At 41.6% G+C, this 18982-nt stretch overlaps 1 protein-coding gene across 4 annotated transcripts in view; it reads right to left on the bottom strand.

Annotated features, from left to right (window-relative positions):
* Window positions 1-18982, bottom strand: part of MLLT6 (MLLT6, PHD finger containing) — a 170294-nt gene that overhangs the window by 18322 nt on the left and 132990 nt on the right. For 2 of the 4 annotated variants that reach the window (XM_060780943.2, XM_060780944.2), the window contains exons 11-16: window positions 11089-11273; window positions 6938-7055; window positions 4639-4705; window positions 4134-4273; window positions 2210-2398; window positions 1883-1971 (exon numbers count right to left, since the gene is read on the bottom strand). In XM_060780943.2, the coding sequence (XP_060636926.2) occupies window positions 1883-1971; window positions 2210-2398; window positions 4134-4273; window positions 4639-4705; window positions 6938-7055; window positions 11089-11273 (788 nt within the window). Of the gene's footprint in view, window positions 1-1882; window positions 1972-2209; window positions 2399-4046; window positions 4274-4638; window positions 4706-6937; window positions 7056-11088; window positions 11274-18982 lie in introns of all 4 variants that reach the window. The other 2 variants (XM_060780942.2, XM_060780946.2) reach the window with 2 other exon arrangements.

Here is an 18982-nt window from a genome sequence, read left to right as displayed (position 1 = left end):
CTATTTTCCCCAACAGAAGTAGTTGGAGAATCAATATCTGGACTCCTTCCTGTTAGAAAAGAGGCATCTCCTGGACTTAAAATAGTTCAGGTGGGACATGACCAAACATGTTTTCCATGGCCCTGAGAGGGTGCTATTAAAAACCAGTCACTGTAATAAATAACAGCAATTACCATATACAGACCACTGTACAGACAGTAAATGAGACAAACAGCTAATGTTGGAAATAGCAACCTTCTCAAGCCTCCACTAGTTATTTGTTTTTTATATATAATTCAGATTGGTTACTGTATTTTATATGTGTGTGTGTTGGTGTGCAATTTCACCGTAACTCTTTGTTGTGGGAGGGGCTGCAGACCATGTGATCAGAACTGGGCTTATTCAGGACTCAGACTCCATTTAGAAACAGGGTTCAGTTTAGACTTCAGTAGAAACAGATGTATACTTTTAGAAGTTAGTTGAGATTCTATTGGACTCTCAGAACAGAGAGTTGCTTTGGACTATGGACTATTGATTCTAAAAATGATGCCCTGTGTCACAGAGAAACGACTTCAAATCCTATTTGTAACTGCATTGATAACCAAAGTATCTGTATGCTGAATACATGAAGTCTGTGAGTAAACTATGTTACTTTTAAAGAAGTCTTTCTTACTTTTATTTCTTGAGAGCATGAAATCTATTTTAAGGGACAGTAGATGTTATTGGGCAACAAAAAGAAACTCTTCTGAAACTCTGCTGTATATGTGTGTGTATTTTGTGCATTGGCATATCTTTTCCCTAGCAATTCAAAGACACGCCTAGGTACATCAGTTTAATAGCTGAGAAACCTAGTTGCCTTGTATGAATGCTGGTGAGTTCCATTTTTTCAGGAAGAAAGTAAAATCATGGTTGTGGGACCAGGCCTTCGGTCAGCAGACATAAAGTTGAAATGGACTGGAAAGACGATTTACATGAGAATACGGTTTTATTGTAATTAAGACTTTATACTGTTTAATTAATGGCTTATGTATTTTATGTATTTTAATGGCTTGATGGTTTTTGTTTAATGGTTATTGTATTAATTGTTCATGTAATGGCATAGAATTGCTGCCTATGTAAGCCATCCTGAGTCCCCCTTTCAGTTTAGAGAAGAGACGGGATATAAATACCAGAAATAAATAATAAATAATTTTTTTCCCAAAAATGGTTATGACTCTAGCAGGTTAAGATTTTACCAAAAGGTTATGGCATCATTTTTCAAAAGGTTATGACTTCTAACAGGTTATCCCTTTACAAAGATCATAAAATCTCCAAAAATGTTATGGAGGATTCCATTATCCAAAAGCTAGTGTGATGCACTGTGGTAGTTAGAAAGGGCTGAGTATTATGTAGCTTTGCAGATGTTATTGGACTGCAACTCCTCCTAGCCCTAGTCAGCATTGTCAAATATAAAGAAAGCTGGGCTCTGGAGGAGCACGGTCTTCTCACCCCTGGGAGTGGAGAGATCTTGATTTTACTCTCGACTGAGTCATGAAATTCACCAGAGTGACCTTCAGGCGATTATTTGCTCTCAGAGTGATATATCTCAAGGGTAAAAGTGGGGAGGAAAACAGCCATGTAAATTGTCTTGAACTGACTGGAAAGAATGTGGGAGAACTGTCTCAAGATATTTTTGTGTTTCAGCTAGACAAACTAAAGGACAGGGGCACAACTCACAGCTCTTCTGAACTAGCCCTAGGTAACTTGCACACGAGATCTGTTTCAGTTGCCATTAACCCACTATGCTCAAGGTTGCACTCCAAACAGACTGCCTGAGATGATAATGTCAAACCTACTTCTGGCTGGCAACAAAGCTCTGCCAAAGGACACTTAAGGAAGGAGAACACAAAGAGACACTCTGTACCTCGGAGGATGTCGAGAGAGAGTTTTCCATGCCAAAGCTGTTCTTGCAGGGAGGGCTCTTGGTGATACTCAGAGAGTCGCTGTTGCACACTAGAGGGAAAGTCAGAGAGTCAGAGTGCTTTTCCATGCTGCCTCTCAGCAGCAACAGATCACCTTTCGACATTCATAAAAGCAGCTGGTACCACCCCCCATCAATATCTATTTAAAAGCTTTGGTGAATCAAAATGTTTCCAGAGATGGAAGGGGGGAGGGTGGGTGAAGAAGACCCTTTTAGGAATAAAGTATCGATCACAGATCAATGAATGTAAATGGGATGCACATTTCTTACCATTAGGGGCTAAGATATAATGCGCTTGGCCTGAGGGTCCATTGCTGGTGGTGACCATTGGGAAAGGAACAGAGAGCTGGACATTCAGAAGCTGTAAGCGCTCCTTTTTAGCTGCCAAAGTCATGATCTGCTCCTGGAGGCGTTGGTTCTCCTTCTGCAGTGAATGAAGAGCTTTGAGCATTTCTACAACTGCAGAAACATGAATGGAGATGGGGGCAGGAAGAGAGGGAAAAACAAACAAACAAACAGGTCGGGAGTAGGGAGAAATGGAGGAAAACAAGAGCAGTGACAATTAGCATATATACAAAGAGGAAATCATAGCAAAAGTGCACATTCAGTGAAGTCACAAGGAAATTCCAGAATGCTTGCATGGTTTTCCAAAGATGCAATCTTCACTCATTTCTTTGTGAAGTTGGCACAGCAGCCTTCTTCTAAAGAGTTTTGAGTGATGTCAAAGGCTTTCATGGTCAGAATCGCTGGGTTGTTGTAGGTTTTTTTCGGGTTGTATGGCCATGTTCTAGAAACATTATCTCCTGACATTTCGCCTGCATCTACGGCAGGCATCCTCAGATGTTGTGAGGTCTGTTGGAAACTAGGAAAAATGGGTTTATATATCTGTGGAAAGTCCAGGGTGGGAGAAAGAACTCTTGTCTGTTGGAGCTAGGTGGGAATGTTTCAATTGGCCACCTTGACTGGCATTTGATGGCCTGACATATAATAATAATAATAATAATAATAACAACAGTAATAATAATAAAACTTTATTTATATACCGCTCTATCTCCCTGAGGGGACTCAGAGCGGTTCCCAGGTAACATCACAAAACATACGAAGTAAAAAAACAACATAACCATAAGATTAACAAAGCAATATAAGCGTAAAAATTGTGACCATAACACACATATATTAAAAGTAATCCTGCCTTTTCAAGGCAATTTAAAATTTTAAAAGGTCGGGCCAAGATTTGTGCAAGCCCAAAAATTCTAGGGGACCCAGGAATTAAGTGCAATGCTATGGCAGGCAACGATAATATTAGGTACGGGTCTGTGGCTGTTCATTCCGGGGCCGATTAGAGGAAGTGATCTTGGTAATTGGTAGGAAGAATAAGACCGTATTTGACAATGTGTAAGACTGAATTAGAAGTGGTCATTTTCAAAGGCTTGTTGAAACCACCAGATCTTCAAGATCTTATGAAAGGAGGGGAGGGATGTGGCCTGTCTTATTTCCCTTAAAAATGAACAAAATCTGGCTACCAGTATTTAAAAAACTCTAAAATTATAACAGTAAATAAAGAACAACACTCAAACACAGGGGAACTTTAGACAATAAACAATCAGGGACAGCTAATCAACTCTCAACAAAGGATTCCCCCAGGCAGTAACAAGTCACACCTAAAAACTGTCAGGCCATTAAATGCTAATCAAGGTAGCCAATTGAAACATTCACGCCTAGCTCCAACAGACAAGAGTTCTTTCTCCCACTCTGGGCTTTCCACAGATATATAAACCCAATTTTCCTAAATTCCAACAGACCTCACAACCTCTGAGGATGACAGGTGAAAGGTCGGAGAGAATGCTTCTGGAACATGGCCATACAGCCCAAAAACCCTCACAACAATCCAGTTTTGGGTAACATGCACATCTAAATCCCTTTTTGTCCTCACAACAAAACCGTATGCAAAGAAAAATGTGTTCTGGGCCAAAGCTATCTAGTACTCCTGGCTGCAGGATATAAAAATATGGATTTTCAAGAAAATATTACATTTGAATGTTTTGTTTAACACTTCCCAGGCATTTCCTCCCATGTTTTTCAATGTCCTAAATCAGAGGTGGTATACCAGGTGCTGTGGTTTGTCCCTCCACTTGATTAATCCCAGCCTCAGCCAACCACAGGGTCCCTTCAAGGCAGTTTCTCTGGGACTCACTGTTGACGCCAGCTTCCCCGTTGCCTTGTTTCTCCAGGAGCTGCTCAATGTTTGGTGTAGCCTGGGGAATATTTTCCAGCTGCCCGCTATTTGTTGCCACCGTCTGGTCAAAGAGGGTGGGAAGGCTACTGATTGGGGACCTGTGTGGTATGGAAGGTGAAAGGAAGAGAGTCACTGCAATATTACATACACAGTACACAAGCAGGAGGAGTATTCCAGATCCCTTCCTGTTCCAAAACAAGCTCATAACTCTCCATCTGCTGCATCCAAGGCATTGAGACAGGAAAAGCTCAGTTCTGCAAACTGTAAATATTGTGCCAATTCTAAAAATATTTGCTTATTTGGCAAAAATTACCTTTTGTTACATTAATGAACAAAGAACAGTAACAAAAATGGTTGTCCTCATTTCAGCTTAACCCAGATATTTTACACTCCATCATTTCACAGATGAAGCCCAGGTTGTGTTCTTGAGTAAATATAAGAATCTTATATGAAACCAACTTACATGGAAGAAAGGCTTTCTTGGGGTGATGATCCTCGACAGGCAAAATTACAGTCTTCCAAATCCGGTTCTGGAAGAAAAGACATAAACTGTGGTGTTTTTTTTTAATGTTCACAGATAACCATCCTCCCAACACCAAATAAATTCTAGATTTATCCAAAGATATAAGAGCTAGACCAGACATGGTCTTTGTTTAATTCCCAAACATTCCCCAACCATCTGTAAGGTAATGGTGAGAAATGGAAGATCCCATTCTTAGACCAAAAGGACCATGGCAATGAAGGCACCAATGATATTCTAGCATCTGCTGGTTACCTACTGTTCCAGTTCCTACTATTCTGGAACATATGAGGCAGGAGGTCCTTAGATCTTTCAAATTTAAAGTTAAAGGTTTCCACTTGACATTAACTCTAGTCACGTCTGACTCTGGGGAGTGGTGCTCATCTCCATTTCTAAGCTGAAGAGCCGGCATTGTCCGTAGACACCTCCAAGGTCATGTGGCCGGCATGACTGTATGGAGTGCCGTTACTTTTCTGCAGAAGTGGTATCTATTGATCTACTCACATTTGCATGTTTTCGAACTGCTAGGTTGGCAGAACCTTTAAACTTAGCTCCCTCAAAATGGTCAGGCACCATTGATCAGGATCACAAAGACGACTGCAGAGCTGAGCCTCCTCAGCAAGCAGCAGTCAGAAGTCTCCTAGTTTATAACCATCTTTCCGTTTATTTATGTGTTCAAGTGGCCTGTAAACTTGTAGATAACCCATTTGTGAGAAAAAAAGGACATAAATAAACAAAAAAGTCATGGGAGTTCTGTGTTCAAAGTTTGGTTCAAGTCCATCATTGATGGAGTTCAGAATGCTCTTTGATTGTATGTTAACTATAAATCCCAGCAACTACAACTCCCAAATGACAAAATACCCCTCCCCACAACTTCTCCTGTATTCAAATTTGGGCGTATTGGGTATTTGTGTCAAATTTGGTTCAGTGAATGAAAATACATCCTGCATATCACATATTTACATTATGATTCATAACAGTAGCAAAGCTACTGTTATGAAGCAGCAATAAAAATAATGTTATGGTTGGGGGTTAGGGTTAGGGCCATCTATCAGTGATACTTTGATTGCGCTTTTCCTGCATGGTAGGAGGTTGGACTAGTTGGCCCATGTGGTCTCTTACAACTCTATTATTCTACTATTCTAACAAAGCATAACATGAGCCCTCGGTGGCGCAGTGGGTTAAAGCGCTGAGCTGCTGAACTTGATGACCAAAAGGTCTCAGTTTCGAATCCGGGGAACGGTGTGAGTTCCCGCTGTTAGCCTCAGCTTCTGCCAACCCAGCAGTTCAAAAACAAGCAAATGTGAGTAGATCAATAGATAAGGTAACAGCGTTCCAAGAGTCATGCCGGCCACATGGCCTTGGAGGTGTCTATGGACAACACCGGCTCTTCGGCTTAGAAATGGAGATGAGCACCAGCCCCCAGAGTCAGACACGACTGGACTTAATGCCAGGAGAAAACCTTTACCTTTACCTAACATAGCAAGATACCAGCTCTCATGTTCTAATCTGTCATATTTCATATGTTTTTATCTTGTTGAAGCTATTTATTGTTTTAATCGGCAATAGTTTTACATTGTTTATTGTTCTATCTGAAAGTCACCTTGAACCCCACGGCAAAGGGTGAGATATAAATATTTCAATACATAAAATAATCCTTGAACTTTATAACAATATCATTTAAATCTTCTTTAAAATATGGTTCCAAAAATGTTGTACACCCCTATTGCCCGAGGATGAATTGATGCACATTGTATCTATGTAGTTAATATTTTACACTATAACACATACTATTTTTAAAAGAACAGTCTCTTATGTCTCCTTTTGAAAACGAAACCGTTTTGTTGCAACCTCGACAAGACAGCCACTTCCTTAAGCAATCCTGTTGTTGCTCCCACTTGTCACCAGATGGCAATCCAGTGCAACCACTTTCCCTCCGTAAGACCGTACCTTCCTTTTCCACTGCTCATGCGCATGGCCCTGTGTGTCACTTTTCCCAAGGGTTCCAGGTCAGATTGCAGCGGCTTGGCTGCTGTTATTATATATCAAAGAGCTGGATCTTTATAAGCATTGTATTTTCCAACACAAAAAAAAGAGAACAAATACCTTACAAGCATGGAAACCTCATTAGTTATAAAGATCTCAGAACTGATGAACCCAGGAAAGGACATGGGTTGCTTTATAAACAGTGTGGCCTTGACATTTAGAAGGGCATGTAAAAAAAACCCCTTGATTTGTGTACCTGTTCGGTTGTTTTCCGATTGGTTTAGCAGAGGGTTCATAGACAGCCCAGAGGTGAGTGGACTTCCAAAGATGTGTGAGGAAGGGAGACTGAATGTAGGACCTGCCAGTGAGAAAACCTGCAAAAAGGAAAAATTGAATGTGAGTGTGTGGCAAACCCTTATTATTAGCAGTCACATTTTTTAAACTTCCCAACAAATCTTTCACTAGTAATGAATGGCTTTTATTTATTTCTCGTGTCAGGGCAGCCAGTCAGTTATATTACATTTCTAACAGAACAAAGCAAACAAACAGAGAAAATACAAAATGTGTGAGTTTGGTAGTTGATTAAATGTCCTTTGACCAGTATCTGGCCACTTGGAGTGCTTCTGGTGTTGCTGCAAGAAGGTCCTCCATTGTGCATGTGGCTGGACTCAGGTTGCATTGCAGCAGGTGGTCAGTGGTTTGCTCCTCTCCACACTCACATGTAGAGGATTCCACTTTGTAGCCCCATTTCTTGAGGTTGGCTCTGCATCTCGTGGTGCCAGAGAGCAGTCTGTTCAGCGCCTTCCAAGTCGCCCAGTCCTCTGTGTGCCCAGGAGGGAGTTTCTCATTTGGTATCAGCCATTGGTTGAGGTTCTGGGTTTGAGCCTGCCACTTTTGGACTCCCGCTTGCTGAGGTGTTCCAGCGAGTGTCTCTGTAGATCTTAGAAAAATATGTCTGGATTTAAGTCGTTGAGGTGCTGGCTGATACCCAAACAGGGGATGAGCTGGAGATGTCTCTGCCTTGTTCCTTTCACTATTGGCTGCCACTTCCCGGCGGATGTCAGGTGGTGCGATACCGGCTAGACAATGTAATTTCTCCAGTGGTGTAGGGCGCAGCCACCCCGTGATAATGTGGCATGTCTCATTAAGAGCCACATCCACTGTTTTAGTGTGGTGAGATGTGTTCCACACTGGGCATGCATACTCAGCAGCAGAGTAGCACAGCGCAAGGGCAGATGTCTTCACTGTATCTGGTTGTGATCCCCAGGTTGTGCCAGTCAGCTTTCGTATGATATTGTTTCTAGCACCCACTTTTTGCTTGATGTTCAGAATGGCTGATGGATTCAAACAAGTGCTTGTCAATCACTGGCTTTCTAGACACCAATTCCCTGAATCTCTGACTATAGGCTATGCTGCTTGGGGCTTATGAGGGTTGACATCCAAAACATATGGAGCAAGAACCATCTTGGGTTCCTCTATCTCAAAGAGCCTGCCAAATAAAAGGAATTTCCAGGTTGTGAATTAAAAAAACAAAAGTTTATTTACCATAAAGGTCACAGATCAGGATGAGCTGTCTATTTAATTTACTATTTATCTGTTATTATTTCTAGATTTTATGATTAAGTATAGGCATTGAGTGTTTGCCTTTATTATTGCGATTATTTATGATTAAGTATAGGCATTGAGTGTTTGCCTTTTGCTCTGGAAACCACCCTGAGTTCCTTCAGAGCGCGTGTTAGAAAGAAATAATAATAATAATAATAATAATAATAATAATAATAAAATACCATCTGCCTGCGACAAAGAAGTGGTGGGATCACAAGCCGGAAAAAGTTACAGAAAATGAACACGTCAAGCTACTCTGGGACTTCCGGATTCAGACAGATAGAGTTTTGGAGCACAATACTCCTGACCTCGCAATCAAGTTAAAAAAGAAAGTATGGATTGTCGATATTGCAATCCCAGGTGACAACAGGATTGAAGAGAAACAACTGGAAAAGATGACACGATATGAGGATTTAAAGATCGAACTGCAAAGATTCTAGCACAAACCAGTAAAGGTGGTCCCAGTGGTGATTTGCACACTGGGTGCAGTGCCTAAAGACCTTGGCCTGCACTTAAACACAATTGGCACTGACAAGATTACCATCTGCCAGCTGCAAAAGGCCACCTTACTGGGATCTGCACGCATTATTTGCTGATACATCACACAGTCCTAGACATTTGGGAAGTCTCCAACGTGTGATCCAATACAACAGCCAGCAGAGTGTCTGCTGTGGACTCATCTTGCACTGTTTCAAATAATAATAATAATAATAATAATAATAATAATAATAATAATAGCCCTAGCAGCTTTGAAACATCTCTTTTTGGATGGTAGGAGTGGGATGTAGACAATGCAGGTTCAAGTGCCCAGAGAAATGTGTCAATAACATTCATTGGGTCATCATGTATTTGACACTCTCAACCTGCTTTGCCTTACTGGTTCATTCTGTAGATAGAGTAGGGAAGAGGAGAGCCATGTATACTGCTTTGGCTTTACTGGACAGAAGCAATGAAATGCAATCAACCCTCCACATTCACTGGGTTTAAGGTCACAGGACTCCCGTGAGAGTAAAAACCATGAGTAAAAAAACTGATAATTTCTTAACCTGAGAAAACACTTCTCTAGCAATTTCTAGGCCTTTCAGCATGAAGGTTGTGTCTCCACAATAGAGAACTTTGAAGAAACAGTATCTTGAAACTTTAAGGCACGTGTTGCTCACATCTGTGGGCCGGGCTTTAGCACAGTGGGTTAAACAGCCAGCTACAAAAAATCTTGCCGATAGAAAGATTGACAGTTCAAGACCTGGTTGGGGTGAGCTCCCAACCACCAGCCCAGCTTTTGCTCACCTAGAAGTTCAAAAACAGCAATGTGAGTAAATAGGTACTGCTTTGGTGGGGAGGGAATAAAAGGCAAACATTCAATGCCTGAGCATGACAACCAATACTCACATAATAGCAAAAATAATAACCCAGTAGAAATAGGATAATACTGTTGCATGGATAGGATGCAAACAGTTTTAAAAGGTCAGAAAGGATCTCAAGTCTAATTGTAGTCTTTGATGGGTTGGGGTCTATAGCTGCATAGTTTCTATATGGCATTCAGTCTAGTGTCTCTCCAGAATGGGGTACATTCTTCTTCTTCTTCTTCTTCTTCTTCTTCTTCTTCATCATCATCATCATCATCATCATCTTTCCCCCTTAAAACAAGGTGCTGCCCACTCCCAATACATTTAAACAAATGAATTTAGCTCAAATCCATCCATACAAACCAAACAGAACAGAACTTTAAAAAACCAGGAAGTGAATTTTTGGTCATAGGCATTTTCATTTTAGAGAGTTTTTCTGTTGAATGGAAGATTCCCAAGGTCTTTCGGAGCTCACTCATTCCTTTATAAAGGTAAATATAAAACTATAAATCAACATTTGATTTTTTTTGTTCCTGGTTTGAAAGTGTTATTTCCTGTTTAACTGTGCAGTACACACTTTGAAACTCATTATTTTACTCCACAACCTCTGAGGATGCCTGCCATAGATATGGGCGAAACGTTGGGAGAGAATGCTTCTGGACCATGGCCATACAGCCCAGAAAACTCACAGCAACCCAGTGATTCTGGCCATGAAAGCCTTCGACAACACATACTTCAGAAGCTTCATTTTTGTGCCACAATCTATGTTGAGTTGGTTGAGAATCTATGAGATGGTCTTTGAAAAACTATAGCAAAATGTGCTGCAGGATGTCCTGCAAGAACAAAGTTTTTGCAGTTTAATAAACTTTTTCCATGTTTTTATGATAGAACCGATTAGAAAATGACACTGACAACCCAGGAACAAAATTGTGTTACATAGTGTAATCATTCTTGTGTAATCCTATGTGGCAGGAGTTTGGGCTGGATGGTCTTTGTGGTCTCCTCCAGCTCTACAATTCTATGGTTCTTCCTGATACATATCCACACACTCCTTTGTAAAGGCAAATTAACATTCTTGTGCAGCAGAGGGTTGGTCTGGATGGTGCTTGTGGTTTTTTTCAACTCTTTAATTCTATGATTCTTCCTGATACAAGTACATTGATAGGTTTATAGATCTTTTTATATATTTTACTTTCTTCCTCTTAGTCATATACTGGCCAAGATCTTATTTGACGCTGGCAGAGCATAACCCACAGCTGGGGAATAGGCATTGCACAAAGGCACACTGCATAGTTCTTTGTGCAATTCCCCAAAGCATACTTATGCTGGCATAAGCTTCCCAGAGGATTTCAATGCAAATGTGCCAGAAAGGAAGATGTTTCTAAATCTGTTCAGTTCCAGAATGGATTCTTATCACTAGTTAAGCAGCATTGCTTATGCTGCTGGTGTTCCTTACCTGGGTAGTGGATACAGAAGAGGATGAGGAGGCCGGGATGGTGCTAGCAAAGGGTGAGCGAGTGAGCTGGGGGAGTGAAGAAGTGCCTTGGTGAGCCAGAAGGCTGGAAGAGAGGGGAGTGCTGCACACAGTCCTGAGCACCCCACCCCCATGTGAAATGGGGTCCTTGTTGCTTGTATAGATCCCTGCATGGAGAAATCAAAGAAAGACCTGAGAGAAGGAACCAAGATACTAGAAAAAGAACATCCCTGTTCTGCATGGCTGACACCTATTCATTTGGAATTTTCCCTCTCTTTCACATTCAAGATGGTGTAACAATATTTCCTTGGAATAATACCAATAGGACATGCCAGAGTTACAGGATTGGATGAACTGAGGCTAAAGGTGTTTCTAAGGAGTCACACAACAAATGAATGCCTGTTGCTTAGTCAGTGCCTGGCACAGCACTGATGGAGAACATGCTGCTCCATCCAGAAGTTGAACTTGAGCTCCCATCCTCATTCATCATTGGCTATGCTGGCCAGGGCTGTCATGAGTTGTGGCCCAATACTATCGATCAGGGCCATAAGTTCTTCACCACTGAGCTATTTGATTCTCCCAATCGATAAACAACAATGTGCAGATTCCAGGAAGTTGCAATAATAATTTTGGTTCCCAAAGCGAATGAGATTTAGAGTGCTCTCTAAAAACCCCAGGCAAGGCCTATGATATAACAGATAAGCACCATATAAGTCCCTTCCCATTTCCTCTCCCAATGCCTGGCCCATGCTGTGACTCAAAAAGTTGTGCTGGACAACATGTATCACTATTATGTTACTGGACTGCAGCTCTTCGTCCAATATCTCCCTCTGTGATCCATCTCGGAGATTAAGATCATCGGGGGAGGTCCTGCTCTCAGTCCCACCTCCTTCTGGTTGGGACAAGATTTTATTTATTTATTTACAGTATTTATATACCGCTTTTCTCACCCCAAGGGGGACTCAAAGCGGTTTACACATAAGTAGTGACAAAAAATTCAATGCCACTATAAACAATTACAAGTAAACACTACAATTAGACATAAATCAAATTAAAATACATCCATGAGCAATAAAACAATCATTAAAAAAATAAAACAGTCTCGTCTGTCAAATCGCCGTTCTCAGTGGTGGCCCCTCATCTATGAAACTCCCTCGCTAGTGAAATTAGATGGGCCCCTTCCCTCCTGACTTTCAGGAAAAAGCTAAAGCCATGGCTGTGGGACCAAGCTTTTGATCAGTAAGCAGCACAGTAAGAGACTACAAATAATGGAATTATAACTTGGATTGGCCCTGGAATATGATTTGGATTTTGTGATTTTAACCAATGTTTTGATGTTTATGTTTTTAATTGTGTTGATTTTAATGAAGCTGTTGATTTACCAATACAGTATTCCCTCCCTACTTCACGGTTTGCTTTTTGTGGACTAGCTGTTTCGCAGGTTTTTTCCTCCCAGTTTATGAATGGTTGCCTTTGCCCAGAGTGGTGTTTTAATCCCACCTCCTGGCAATGATGGAGTGTGGAAGGGGGTTTCACCCTCCCCCTTGGGAGAGAGGCAGCCAATCAAGAGATAGAGGAGATACAAAGCAATATGTAAATCATAGCCTTATAGCCCCCTCCCTCTTAGCTAGCAAAAAAAGAGGTGCATGGTCTCTTTAAATCACTCCTCGCTTCTGCCTCACCCTCGGAATACGATATAAATATAAAGCATCCCTACTCCGTGGATTTTCACTTTTCGCAGGTGGTCCTGGAACGTAACACCCACGATAACTCAGAGAACATTGTATGTATATTTGTATATGGCATTGAATTTTGACTTTGTGAGGCTGACCTGAATCCTCTTTGGGATGAGAAGGATGAGGTACAAACGTCATAAATAAATAAATAACTCTCAGAATCCCCCGGCAGATGAAAACTACAAGCAGATATATGTGGTATGATAAAGTGAAAGTAAATGTGGAGTATCCAGCTAAAACCTGAGATTTTTCTACTTGGCCTGACTAACAAAAATAACCAGGATACACTATGGCAATATATGACTACAGCAGACAGACTGCTATATGCACAGAAATGGAAGAGTAGAATAATGCCAACAACAGAGGATTGGATGATAAAAACAATGGACTTGGCTGAAATGGACAAATTAACATGTCTACTAAAAGACTGAAAACTTAAAAAAAAAAGACTGGAAGCCTTTTATTCACTTTTTGCGTGAAAAAGAGAAGGGTTTGTCAATTCTGAGTTTTGAAGAATAAATTAAAGCTTTTTGTTGTTGTTGTTGTAATATATTTCGCCAAGTCACATTCTCTCAGCTGAACGAATCTTGCCAAGAAAACCCTGTGATAGTGTTGCCTTGGGTTTTCTTTAAGACAGAAATGATTTCAAGGCACGCAACAACAAACATCAGAGTTTGAGATGAATTAATGGGGCATGAAGGCCTTGGTGAACAGCCAAATTTTCACTTGGCACTTAAATGAAATGATGACCTCTTCAAACGGTATGATTTTATTATTGTGTGGCTATGCAGGTGTTGTTTTGCAGCCCGACTGGTTTGCCTGCTTTGATTTCAGCAAGCAATATCTCCTTTTAACATCACTTTCCACAACCTCTAAGGGAGTTTTACACAAAATATTTTGGGTGTTTAAAATTAAGTAAATTATAAATATCTGAGCAGGCTTTTTTAAAAAGGTGACAGGCTGGGGGGGGGGGGGAGAGGAAGTAAAATAAGTCTGCTCAAACCACGGCACAAGAGTTGTAAAGGATCGTTGTGCCAAGGTCTGACTCAATGGCACACATGCCTGGCACTGCAATTACAAAGCTGGGAGGCAGCCAGGCTCACACAGAGGCTGAGGAATTTACAGTAAGCTCTGTTTTGCTTCTGCCCACCATCACCACATACCAGACACCAGAGGCTTCCCTGTTGCACCAGCTCCGTTGGCAAATAGGCAACTTGTCTACAGGATGAATGGAGACTGCTGAAACTGAGTAGACTCAAGACAAAATGTGTGGAAACGCCTAAGTTAACTTCACACCTTCCCAACCTAGCCAACCATTCCGGAAGAAGCTTAAATCCTGGTTATGGGATCAGGCATTCACAGAATAGTTTGTTTACTGGGAAAGACAAGATTTATTGGGCCAGACTTGAACTTCTTTGGATGATGATTTTAATTCTGGGGATTTTAATCTGGTGAGTGGGTTCTTAATGCATATTTAGAATTATTTTAATTTTGTGGATGCATTTATTATGTTTGGCAACAAATTGTTGCCTGTTTGGAAGGTCAAAAAGGACGGGGTATAAATGTTTTAAATAAATAAATAAGGTGATTTTAGCAGGAATTTCTAGGAATGTGGGTGGAGTGAGACTGTACCTTTTGATAAACACTGCCGAGATACTTACTACTAGAAAGCAAGCCCACTATGTGACTTACTTCTGCAGGAGTATGCACGGAATTGCAGTTTTGACTCATGCACAATCTCAACGAAAGTTGCTGTGGGCATCCTTTCAGACAACTGGATACAGACAAAACATGAGTCCCCTTCAGGGAGATAGGGCAGAATACAAATAAAGTATTATTATTATTATTATTATTATTACTACTTCTACTACTACAACTATGTTTAAATGATCAGCCACTGCCAGAAGGGACCGAGAGCTTTACCTATGCTGAAGACTGTACCATCACTGCTCAAGCAGGGAGTTTTGTCATGGATGAACAGAAGCTCTCCAAAGCTTTAGGTGCTCCTACTGCCTATTACAGAGAAAACCAGCTGATTCCTAATCCATCTAAAACACAGACATGTGCTTTTCATCTTAAACTCTGAGGATTACCTGGAAAAAAATCCCACTGGAGCATTGCAGCACACCTAGGAGTTACCCTTGACCATTCTCTGACCTGCAAAAAGCACTGCCTGAATATCAAGCAAAACCTGGGCACCAGAAGTAATATCATATGAAAGCTGACTGGCACAACCTGGGGATTACAACCACATACAGTGAAGACATCTGCCCTCGCGCTTTGCTACTCTGCTGCTGAGTACGCATGCCCAGTTTGGAATACATCTCACCATGCTAAAACAGTGGATGTGGCTCTTAATTAGACATGCCACATTATCACAAAATGTCTGCGCCCTACACCACTGGATAAACTACACTGTTTAGCTGGTATTGCACCACCTGACATCCACCATGAAGTAGCAGCCAATAATGAAAGGACCAAGGTAGTGACATCTCTGGCCCATCCTCTGTTCGGATATCAGTCAGCATGCCAATGCCTTAAATCAAGAAAGAGCTTCCTAAGATCTCCAGAGATACTCGCAGGAACACCTCAGCAAGCGAGAGTCCAAAAGTGGCAGGCTAAAACCCAGAACCTCCACCCATGGCTGATACCCAATGAGAGACTCCTTCCAGGGTGACTTGGAACGTGCTGAACAAACTGCACTCTGGCACCACGAGATGCAGAGCCAACCTTAAGAAATAGGGCCACAAAGTGGAGTTCACGACATGCGAGTGTGGAGAAGAGCAAACCAGAGACCACCTATTACAATGCAGTCTGAGTCTTGCCACATGCAGAATGGAGGACCTCCGTATAGCAACACCAGAGGCACTCCAAGTGGCCAGCTACTGGTCAAAAGACATTTAATATAATTGCCAAGTATTTACTTTGTGTTTTTAAAAACACATTACAACTGTACCCTTGGTTCACTCCTATTATAAAGAAATATATAAATAAATATTATTTCCTGAACTTTAATAAAAATGACTGATTTTTGTAAAAAGAAAGAAAGAAAAGGAAAACAATAGTGATACCTCTTCTTATTAATAGATTTGAGTTTTAGAAAGAAAGAAAGAAAGAAAGAAAGAAAGAAGGAAGGAAGGAAGGAAGGAAGGAAGGGAAGAAAAGCTGGCTAAGAATCCCTACTGTAGGGAAAGAGATTCCACCTAAACATCAGGAAGAATATCCTGGTAGTAAAAGCTGTACAACTGCGAAAGAGTGGGGTAGAATCTCCTCTGGAGATGTTTAAGAAGAGACTGTATGACCATCTGCATCCAGAATGTTTAAATTGTGTATTCCTGCATGACAGAATAGGGTTGGACTGGATGGCCCTTCCAACTCTAAGTTTCTATGACTGTATCATTCTCTACTACATTCTGCTTATCACCGTGGCCATTAAGTAGCGCCCATTAAGTAGAATTTTTTACTTCATTTGCAGCCGTTTTCCAAACTTGGCAGAATTCCACCTGCCCGAAGTCCAACCCTCCACCAAGGAGCAGCAGCTTGGTTTCAGATCCTACATTTGTAAGCTCCTAATAGGCTCAGATAGTAGATTGTTGTCAAGCGAAAAGTCTCTGCCTCATGTGTTGTCAAATACTTTCATGGCTGGAATCACTGGGTTGCTGTGTGTTTTCTGGGCTGTATTGCCATGTTCTAGAAGCATTCATTCCTGATGTTTCACCCACATCTATGGCAGGCATCCTCAGAGGTTATGAGGACAACCTCTGAGGATGCCTGCCATAGATGTGGGTGAAACATCAGAAGAGAATGCTTCTGGTACATGCCCATATAGCCCGGAAAACTCACAGCAACCTCTGTCTCATCTGAACACAATAGAAGGAGGAGATAGAAGAAATATTGCCCGAGGCTGCAATTGTGGGAGGCTTGTTACTCCTAACCGCTCCTCCTTGGAAAATAATTACATCCTGGATTCTCTCTTTCTCTTTCGCAGCAACTCCCCTGCCCTGGGGTAGGCCAGCGAGAGTAAAAGAGGCTGTCACCAAGAGACTAAATAAAGGAAGCAAACTACACCTCCTCCCACTTGCTCTCATGTCTTCCCTCCCTTCTCTCTCTCTCCCTATCTGTCTGTTTGCTGTGCCTTGAAATGAAGCATCTGCAAACAAGTCAGCAGAGATAGGGCAAAGCAGCTGCCAAACCTATCAGCCTTGGCATGCCCAGCCCCTCGCTTCCTTCCTCTTTAACTATTTCTTGTCTCACTCCTATTTTCACGGTTCCTCCAGTCTGGCTGAATTTTCTGGCTTTTGTTTTGTGTTTTCCCTGGCTTGCTTCCAAAATGCTTTTGTGGATGTTCCTTAATGTACAGTGAAGATCATAACTCACAATCAAGAGAGCACATGCATCAGAGATTGGAGACTTTCTGCGGAATATAATCCCCTTGACGGGGGACTCTGGGAATTATAGTCGACAGAAGTATATTTTTCCAGATATATGATGATGATGATGAGTTCACTACATACTGGGGTGCTGGATAAATTGCTTTGACACAATGACATTGCTGGAAAATATTGAAAGTCACGCACATTTTGTCAGGACACAAAATTACTAGGTATAGAAGATTACTGCATTCAGACTGCAGGAAAAGAGATTCCAAGTAAACTTTGGGAAGAACTTCCTGATGGCAAGAGCCTTTTCACAGAGGAATACACTGCATTGAAGTGTGACGGAGTTTCCTTATCTGGAGGGTTTTATTCAAAGGCTGGATGACTATCTGTCAGGAATGCTTTGATTACATTGGATGACTTTTGGGACTCTTCCAAGCATTACTTTTTGGAGGGCAACTCCCAGAATCCACAACAAGCATGACAATATTAAAAAATTCCCCCAACTTTTTCATGCTCTGGTTTGGAAGCAATTGCCCCTGATCCCATTGAACTTACTTTTTAGTAGATAGGCTTTGGACTGTGGTTTCTGTTCTCACTTTGACACACTTATAGCCAGAATTGTTTGCACATCCTGAAATTCTGCTGAAGTGCAGAATAAGCACATGATATATACTGAGAACACTAGTACTTCTGAGAATTTAAATTAATTGATATTTTTTAAAAATTAAGATAAATGCAAAAATAAATGCTTGCCAACATCTTAAAGTAGATTAGCTCTAGGCAAACATTAGCCTAGGGTGATATTTATTTCAATATATAACCAAATAATTATTTATGTATTTATTTATTTATTTATTTAAAAGTTTTATATACCGACCTTCTCACCTCTTTGAGGGACTCAGACCGGTTTCCAACCATAAAATCACATACAATCAGTAAAACAACATAATTCATATTACAATAACACATTAAAACAACAAATATATACAAAACTACAATGGTCATTCGTCATACTAAAATCGATTATACATCATCTTTCATCCATATCTCAGGGTGTTGGCTCACTCATCGAATGCCCATAACCACGTCTTCACCTGTTTCCTGAATGTCAGGATAGAAGGGGCAGTTCTGGTCTCCAGTGGGAGAGAGTTCCAGAGTTGCGGGGCCACCACCGAGAAGGCCCTGTCCCTCGTCCCCACCAGACGCGCTTGTGAGGCCGGTGGGACCGAGAACAGGGCCTCTCCAGACGATCTTAATAATCATGATGGTTCATAGGGGAGAATACGTTCAGAGAGGTGAACAGGGCCAGAGTCGTTTAGGGCTTTATAGGTTAACACCAGCACTTTGAATTGTGCTCGGAAGCTAATTGGCAGCCAGTGGAGCTGGTGTAACAGCGGAGTGGTGTGCTCCCTATACCCAGCACCCGTTAGTAGTCTGGCTGCCGAGCGTTGGACTAGCTGCAGCTTCCGGGCAGTCTTCAGAGGCAACCCCACGTAGAGGGCGTTGCAGTAATCTAAATGGGATGTAACCAAAGCGTGGACCACTGTGGCCAAGTCAGTCTTCCCAAGGCGCACAAGTTTTAATTGTGCAAAAGCTCCCCTGACCACCGCAGAGACCTGGGGCTCCAGGCTCAGCGATGAGTCTAGGAGAACTCCCAGACTGTGAACCTGCGCCTTCAGGGGGCGTGTGACCCCGTCCAGCACAGGCTGTAACCCTATGCCCTGTTCGGCCTTACAACTGACCAGGAGTACCTCTATCTTG

This window comes from Anolis sagrei, chromosome 6, assembly GCF_037176765.1.
Source record: "Anolis sagrei isolate rAnoSag1 chromosome 6, rAnoSag1.mat, whole genome shotgun sequence".
In the NCBI taxonomy this organism is placed as follows: Eukaryota; Metazoa; Chordata; class Lepidosauria; order Squamata; family Dactyloidae; genus Anolis; species Anolis sagrei.
This window is presented reverse-complemented; position numbering and strand designations above follow the sequence as displayed.